The sequence below is a fragment of the Cucumis melo genome, chromosome 6 (assembly GCF_025177605.1).
Source record: "Cucumis melo cultivar AY chromosome 6, USDA_Cmelo_AY_1.0, whole genome shotgun sequence".
Classification (NCBI taxonomy): Eukaryota; Viridiplantae; Streptophyta; class Magnoliopsida; order Cucurbitales; family Cucurbitaceae; genus Cucumis; species Cucumis melo.
In genome coordinates this window covers 32,078,749-32,088,009 of record NC_066862.1, presented here as the reverse complement: position 1 = coordinate 32,088,009, position 9,261 = coordinate 32,078,749, and the positions used below count along the sequence as shown (strand labels likewise).

At 28.0% G+C, this 9,261-nt stretch overlaps 1 protein-coding gene across 1 annotated transcript; it reads right to left on the bottom strand.

Annotated features, from left to right (window-relative positions):
* Positions 1-3,689: 3,689 nt before the first annotated feature.
* On the bottom strand, positions 3,690-7,796 carry LOC127149922 (lactoylglutathione lyase-like). The gene is made up of 9 exons (XM_051086317.1): positions 7,685-7,796; positions 7,049-7,170; positions 6,827-6,951; positions 6,184-6,248; positions 5,765-5,979; positions 5,235-5,282; positions 4,495-4,605; positions 4,253-4,407; positions 3,690-3,882 (listed from the first exon to the last, which is right to left on the bottom strand). Coding segments are annotated over exons 5-9 (441 nt in total). The 5' UTR covers positions 5,891-5,979; positions 6,184-6,248; positions 6,827-6,951; positions 7,049-7,170; positions 7,685-7,796; the 3' UTR covers positions 3,690-3,881.
* Between the last annotated feature and the right edge of the window lie 1,465 nt (positions 7,797-9,261).

The window sequence follows — 9,261 nt, the reverse complement described above, 5'->3', positions numbered from 1 at the left end:
AAATTTTATTTTTAATTAACATGATAGTAAAGGTAATAAAATAAATAAATGAACATATCCTTGCATAATAAATATTCAAGATAAACTTTATTTTATAAGGAATTAGACAACGAGAATTTGTTAAATTTTTGTTTCAAATCAAATACAATGGGAGTTTAAGATGTATACCAAACTTTAGTGAGCGTGCAAAGGCACAATGCCGACTACGATTGAGCAAATGGCTGTGGGAGAAAAGAGAGGTGCATGGTTGTAGGAAAAAGGATGGGGCGGCGGGTGTGGGAGACAGGGAGGCAACGGGTATGGGAGTCGGAGAGTCAGCGACGTCTATAGGTGAAGTAGGGATTGGTGACGACGGTGAAATAGGGACCAGTGGCAGTGTTTCTACAGGTGAAGTAGGGATCGACGGTGTCTTCTGTGGGTGAAGTAGGGATTGATGCGTCTTAGGTCAAGTAAGGAATGACAGTGGATATGGGTGAAGTAGGGACCAGAAATTAGGAGGAGGGAGGAGGGAGGAAGTCGGCGGGTGTGGGAGGAGGGAAATTGTATGGGTGTTGGGGGGCGCTGTGTTGGAGAAAGTTGGGGGGAATCGTGGGATTAGGGGAATTAGGTAATTAGAATTAGGGTTTTTTTAATAAAAAAAGGGGCTCTTGCAAATATGACAATTATAGTATCATAAATTAGGTCCATAGCACATCATTTTTACATTTGCAAAAATAGCAAAATTGAAGCCCAGCCCGCATTTTAAAAATACGAAATTACGAAGCTACCCTTCAGTCATTACTGATACCAATATATACGATTGATACACCAATATATACGGTTGATACACCAATATATACTGTTGATACATCTGATTTGATTTACTGCTCGTACACTTTTTTTTACTCTCTAATACTTCATTGATACATATTATTAGTTTAAAACACTTGATATGTTGTTGATACACTCAATCAATTAAATACACTTGAAGCACTAAGAATGATACACTTTATATATCGTTGATACACTTGTTATTGTTTCCTGATGCACTCGATAGATTTAATACACTTAATTACTTGCTAAACTTCATTGATACATATTATTAGTTTGATACATTTGATATATTATTGATACAGTTGCTCAACTGTTGATATACTCAATCAATTAAATACACTTTGATGCACTAAGAATGATACACTTTATATATCATTGATACACGTTATATATCGTTGATACATTTGTTATTGTTTGTTGATACACTTGATAGATTTAATACACTTAATCACTTGCTAAACTTCGTTGATACATATTATTAGTTTGAAACACTTGATATGTTGTTTATACACTTGCTCAACTATTGATACACTTAATCAATTAAATACACTTGATGCACTAAGAATGATACACTTTATATATCGTTGATCCACTTGTTTGTTTGCTAATATATTTGATAGATGTAATACACTTAATCACTTGCTAAACTTCATTGGTACATATTATTAGTTTGAAACACTTGATATGTTGTTGATACACTTGCGAAACTGTTGATACACTCAATTAATTAAATACACCTGATGCACTAAGCATGATACACTTTATGTATTGCCGATACAGTTATTATGGTATGTTTACAATCTTAATAACATGTTGAGCATCATTATCGCCTATAGTCAACAAATTAAAACTAAAAGTTCAATACATGACTCAACCTGAATTTCAGTATGAAACAAGTTCACAAAAGAATCAAATGATGATATCACTCCATCAACCAAAACACAATTTGTTTTATAATCCACGTAGTAATGTTGCTCATCTCATTGACCACTCTGAAAAGTAATTACTGCCAATTTAACCATAACTATAATGAACTGCAACCATTTTGGGAAAATAAAAAACACGTAGTAAGTATATCAGTAAGCTAATACATATAATATAAGTATATCATACTGTTGATATAAAAAACTGATAAAAATTTGAAAAAAAAAAAAACAGAACCCAACGTAACTAAATAAAACCAAACTGATCTGCGAAGTTCCTTTCGATAAAAGATATTAGGAACAAATAAAAGAACAAATAAAAGAGATGAGAAAGAACTAATCATAGCCCTAATTTTAATAAATAATATATGAGAAATTCACAGAAATAATATTAGGGCTTCAAAAAAGGGAAAGAAATACATACATAATTCTTGTTTTCCCTGAAGAAAAAATGAGAAGAATAGGAGAAGCCAACGAAAAGGGAAAAATCTAAAAGAACGAAACTGAAGAGAGAAGAGAAGGATGGTGGAGAAGAATGGAGGAGAAGAGGCAGAAGAAGACGAGGAGAAGAGAAGTAGGTGAATAGGAGAAATGGTGAAGAAGAACGACATGGAAGAGAAGAAGAAAACGAAAAATGAAGGAGAACAATAAAGAAAAATGAAAGAGGAAGAGAAAACACCAAAGAAGGGCAATTTTGGAATAATAAAAAGAATAAAATAAGAAATATCAACCAAAATTAAAAAGTTGCTATATTTGCAAAATTGAAAATGTTAATGCTAATATTGCTAAATTGAGTTTTTATTGTGCCACCCAATTCAATTTTCCTAAAAAAATTTTGTTGATTGATATTACTTTCATTATTTTTATAAAAAATTATTTATATCGATGTCTTTTGTGTCGGAATATGTATAAATATTTTGTTAACATAAATATGTAAAACACGTATGGGTTTTTGTATTTAAAATTGATGTCGACATTTTTTTGCGTCACCATTTATGATAAATTTTGCGTCGGCATAAATATGTAAAAAATGTATGGATTTTTTTTAAAAAAAACTTTATGCCGACTTGTTTTGCGTTGTCACTTATATTAATCTTGCGTCGGCATAAATATGTAAAAAAAATGTATGGGTTTCTTGTTTTTAAAACTTATGCCGACGTTTTTATGAGTTGCCATATATATATAAATTTGCGTCGGCATAAATATGTAAAAATATGTATGAGTTTCTTCTTTTTAAACTTATATTGACATTTTTTATGAGTCCCATATATAAATTTGCATTGGCATAAATATGTAAGAAAATGTATGGGTTTTTTGTTTTTAAACTTATGCCGACCTTTTTATGAGTCGTCATATATATAAATTTGCGTCAACATAAATATGTAAAAAAGTGTACGAGCTTTTTGTTTTTAAAACTTATACCTATGTTTTTAGGAGTCGCCATATATATAAATTTGCGTCGGCATAAATATGTAAACAAAATGTATGGGTTTCTCATTTTTAAAACCTATGCCGACGTTTATTGCGTCGTCATGTGTATAATTCATACGCCGGCATAAATATGTATAAAAATGTATCGGTTTTTCTTTTTTAAAACTTAATTAGGCAAACGTTGTTTGCGTCGCCATATGTACAAATCTTGCGTCGGCATAAATATATATAAAAAATGTATGAATTTCTAAAACTTTACCGACGAATTAGAATCTTGTCGAGATAAAAAGTGTCAGAATTGCAAAAACTTCCTGTAGCGTCTGCTATTCGAACGGCCCCCTGTAATATGTAAATTGAATTAACTAAAGACAAAGTACAAAACAACGAGCCCTTGATGCTTACATAATGAAAAAGAAAATCATAAAAGAATAACATCAACTTTATTTTATTTTATTCACTCAACAATAATCCTTATTAATCAAGAATTGAAAAGCTTAAATATTATTGTGAAAGTTTAAAATATATAATGGAGACGATGGAATGATAACACAAACTTTAATTGAATATCTAGAAATATATATTAAATATCAACTACAATATTAAAAGGAAGAAACTCTTAAATCTTATAATGTCCTCTAAATTTGATCATTATTTTCTTCTTTCTCCCTTCTTTCTAAAGGGTTCCTCTTTGGTAATCTTTATTGTCCACCATAATCTGGAAAAAAAAAAAGCCATTGAAACACACAGATTGAGAATCATTACCTTTTAGGTTAAAATAATATTCTGATAATTACATGCTTATTGTTGAACTTTTTTATAATTTTTATTCTATTTATCAACATTTTCACTATAAATTTTGAAAACTACATATTACATTATTTCTTACATGAAGATTATTATAATGATTTAGGTCAATTTCAATTAATTTTTTTTGATGGATTTAAAATGAACAAATCTCAAAATAGATATTAAGGACAAGATGATATATTATTTTGGTTATTAATTGATTAATATTTTTGAAAGGAATAATTTGTTTTTAAAGAAAGGAAAGGAATTATGAAAAAGAATAAATATATAAGAATTACCATTCTCCAAGAATCAGGGTCACACTAAATCCAGTCATTTTGACATTAATGGTTGGCACCAAAACAGGCTCCATTATTATGTTCCCACCAAGCTCTTTTATTACCAATTTGGCTGCTTCATTACTCTTCTTTACATTGTCTGTACTAATGTATAGCTGATAATAAAAACACCAATATAATTGGGATAAGAATTATAAGAAAAGAAAGGAACAGAAAAGAAGGGAAAGAAAAGGGTTTATTACCATTGAATAGCCATCTCCTCCATCATCACGAGATATGTTATTTCTTGTTTCCAATTTAAGCACTGTTGTCTCACTTTCATTTCTTCCATATCCCATCATACCCCATCTTAACTGCCATATTAATTATCAATTATTAATAACAAAACCCATATGCTTTTAAGAATTAATTATATCTTCTACCGTGAGTATGATAGACCGAAAACAATCCATTAGAGATGAGGAGAGGTTTGGTTGGTGTCGGGTTTGGAAAAAATCCAAAACCTACCACACATTTTAAAAGAATTTCAAACGTACAAACCGACTTAAACCAACTGATTGACTAACCAACTATTGATTTGAACATTGATTAAAGTAGTCGTCAGTTCGATGTTAGTTTATGGTTGAAAAACTAACTCCGACCGATCGATACTCACCCCACATGTTATTACAATTTTAGCATTGACAATCACAATAGCACATGAACTCATTTTTAATAATAATATATAGTATGTAATATATTACCAACTCAAACGTTATAATTCAATTGATTAAGATATTTGTTAAAACACATTTATGATTCATTAACTAACAATTTAGTTTTCTAAAACTTTAGTCGGTAATAAATTAGTAATATATTATTATTAATTTTTTTTGTAATAGCAATTTGTATATTTTATACATGCAATTAACTTAAATGGTAAAAAGAAAAGAAAAAAAATGAAATATTAGAAGTTAAGAGAAAAGTAAAAAATGAAATATACCTGTGCTTGTGAATTGTTTTGGCTCTTGAAGAGTTTCATCCCTAATGCCTACAAATCCAAAGTTTAGCCGATTAAACATTTTCCATTATATGCTTCATAATCCAAATAGCCCAATATCTTATTTTTACAACTTCCATGAACTAATTTCAACATGTTTTTTTTTTTTTGTTAATTATATATAGAACACTATAAAGGTAAAAATAAAGAAAAAATAAAATATTTTTTTATACAAAAACAAGTTTGTGTGTATATATAGTACAACAAATTAAAAGATAATCATGAAAATTATCTCCTAAATGCATAATCGTTAGAAAGTATTTACAGAATATTACTACAATAATCATGGTTAGATGTTGGCAATTTACAAACAATTATCTCGTAAAGTTTACCGTATAAATTTATATTATTTTTCTATTTTATTTTTTGTAAATTACTTGTTCTCTTACCAATATAATAAATTTTTTTAAAAAATCAAACTCCTTAATTTTACTATATATATGTATATATATTATAATATATATATCGTGTACCTTTAAATAGAAGTTGGTAGAGATATTCAAATCTTGTACACGAAGCATTATTTGAGAGAGAGGATCAATGGGAGCTGAGATGCATTGGATGAACTTAAATTTATATCCATTTTCATCTTCCACCATTCCACTCCACTTATAGTTTGGTTAACTTTTTCAGGTTCTTGAATTACCACTGCTCCATTTCTTCGAGCTTGTTCCACAGACTTGTAGACCTAAATTCAAGTTTACAATATCCATTATTACAATTTAATATATTATATTAAATTTGCTTGATCCCTAGTTTTAACTTTTCAAGTACGGTCAATATGTGATTTGAGAATCATTTATTTAATTTATCTTAAATTTTTGAGTCATTAGGTGATTTTTTTAATACATGCAACGAGCATATAAACTATATTTTAAAAAACAATACTCACATCTTGAGTGGAAATTCCAAAGTATCCAAACTCTGTGCCAATAAATACATTGTTGGATTCATCCCCTGCAAGAAATAATGAAATATAATTTGACTTGCGTAAGAAAATATTCCATAATAAAATGTCTTTGATTTAGAGATAGTTTCAAATACATCGATCAATAATTAATCATTGTCAAACAAATTTCTTAAATCAAATTGATTTTGGAAAGTCCTAAAAATATTTGACTATCATTTTTCAAAATCATATATTTTCTTTTTAGACATTTGTTGAATTTGATTTTAGTGAATAGTTAAAATTATTTGGTTGGGAAATAATTGTAGCAGAGAGTGATTAACTGCGTTAGTTTCTAGAAATTTTATTGGAATTTTGCTAGACAATTTCTCAAATAAAAAATTGTCAATTTTAGAAAACTGGGTAATTAATTCTAAAATCACTCTTAAACCAAACATAAATATTAAAAAATCATTTCTAAATGTTTGTAGCCATACATGAAAATATATTTCTCAAAATTTAATATCTCTTTTTGCTTTAATCATTATTTCAATCATCCTTTCACAATGTACACTAAAATATGTTTTAAAAAACAATTTTAACTATTTGAAAAGGACACTTCAAACATACACTAACGGTTTTTACTTACGTTGTCTCATTTCCAACAAAAAGTGAGTATTTTCAGGTCCAAATCCAATAAGGGCATCTTCATATCCTCTATCGTCAAACTTCCTTCTCTTCAAAAGCTTCATTCCGAAGCCTTGAGTGTAAATTCTACGTTTTTGAAAATTTTTCTATCAGCCATGAAAATCAACGAGCTAAGATAAACACAATTTCAAATGATATAAAAGATCAAAATCATGCGCCATACTTGATAGAGTTGTTAAGATTGGAGACATGAATGACAACACGAAGAAAACGACGATTATCCTTCTTCACCCATTCTAACACGTTTTCATTTAGGTTACGAGCTGCAAAACTCGTTTTGATGATCTGTAATTCATGTTGTAGAATAACTTTTCACATCATGTTAGATATTGGCACAAATTAGAAAAGCTCAAGAGATTGAAGTTGAGGGGTGGTTTGATAATGTTCATGTTTCCTTGTTTGTATTTTGTAGAAATAAATGTGTTTAGTAACTATTATTACTTTCTTGCTTTCTTGTTTCACAGTTATTATCGTAGTACAAATTTAATTTCTTGTTTGTATTTTGTAGTTGCTTTCTTATTTCACCGTTATTATCTTATTTTGAAGAAAAAGCGGTTATTAAGGTATTTGGCATACAAATTTCATTTATTTTTATTTTCACAGTATAAACAAATTCTTCCATTTGGTTGGGACTGTAATTTATTAAAAAAGAAACAATTAAATAATTTTTTTTGTTAAAAAAAAGATTTGAAATATTATGAAAGGCAACTTTATTTTCAATTTTAAGAAAGAAAAAAGAGAGAGATAAAAATGAAAAAACAGGAAAAAATGAAGTTAAAACTTGAAAAAGATAGCGTACCAAAGAGAAGATGAGAAGAGAGCAAAGAATTGAGGATAGTCCCAACTTGTTAGCCATTAATTCTTGAAAGTTGAAAGGAGATTAGCTATGAATGAATGTTGAATAATAATGTAATGAAATGGCAATGGTAGCATCCTCTATTTATATTGAAACTTATATGTTTGGCCTTTAATTATTGCACTTTCTTTTTGGAATTGTCAAAGTTCAATTTCTTTCTTTATTTATTTATTTTGCCTTTCGACCGAACAATTCAAATTCAATCCAACGATTGATCTCATTTCAATTCTTCCTTATCATTTTCTTTCCAATCATTCAAAGAAAAAGTTAACATATAATATTAATTTAATAGAATTTGGGTGCAAAAAAAAAAAAAAAAAAATAATGTGAAATTGTTAAAAAGAGTTATAAAAATATTATTGCTTTCCCTTTTGACCTTGTCAAAATTTGTACAAATAAAATTCAAGATGGCGTTGGTTAATTACACAAGTTTTATTTAAAAAGGGCAACTACAAATTACCTTTCTTTAGAATACCAATGGTCATGGAAAGAGAGGAAGAAATGTAAGAGAAAACTGTTGCTTTCCCATCCTATTTAATATTGGATATACAATCCTCAAATATATATATATATATATATAAAAGAAAAAAAATAGGTATGAAAAACTCTTAGGCCCCCAAGGCTCACACACCCGAAATAATTCCTCTTATAACATACACATTCTAGAATAATACAAGAGAAAGAATTAAAAATCGACAGCTTATACAATAGGCTAAATCTATATTGAGGTTTAATAATATATTATATTATATTATGAATATTTTGATTTATTTTTTTGCATTTAAAAATACTCATTATATCCTATTATGTTTGAAAAGGTACGTGTTAGCTATGGATTAGATTATATACATAAAAGATAATGATTTTGAAAGAGGCAGAATAAACTTTGTGGCAATTCAATAATACTTATTTAAGGATAAGTTTAGGGTGTATTTAGATTTATTTTTAAAGTGTTTAATTTTTAAAATAATTTATTTTAAGATAAATTGAGGGGTTGACATTGGATTAAAATAATTTTTAGAAAAATGAGATTGTGAAATAAATTATTTTAGATTATGAAATAATTTTTAGAAAAATGAAATTATGAAATAAATCATTTTAGAGAAAATATATTCAACTAAATTTTAGAATAAATGTTTATATGATGTTTAATGAGAAATCCCTCCCAAATATCTAATTTTTTCCTCTATTTTTTTAATTTCTTTTTACTATCGATTTTTCAATTCGTCGTTCTTTTCGTTTTTTTAAATACTTTAAATATTTTTTAATGTGTGTTCGTATACATTTAAACACAGAGATTTGCAAATGTTTCTCTCTTAGCCAAACCTATTTTACTTTAACACCTGTGAAAGAAATCTTGAGAACGTCAAGAAGAACATGATCATTCGGTTCGTGAAATGAAGATGAATGAAGAACGTGATATTGTCTAGTTGATATTATATTGTATAGGAAAAATTATTTATCTTATATATATTTTGTTGTTAGAATTCAATTATTTTTTTTTTTATGGTTATGTATTT

Bases quoted from the DNA above. Each gene is read 5' to 3' on its own strand.
- LOC127149922 (XM_051086317.1), bottom strand. From the start codon at position 5,890: ATGGTGGAAGATGAAAATGGATATAAATTTAAGTTCATCCAATGCATC. The intron at 5,283-5,764 runs GTACACGATATA...TTGGATTTGTAG, and splicing joins CTACCAACTTCTATTTAAAG to GCATTAGGGATGAAACTCTT. The intron at 4,408-4,494 runs GTAATAAACCCT...TTTTATTATCAG, and splicing joins GAGGAGATGGCTATTCAATG to CTATACATTAGTACAGACAA.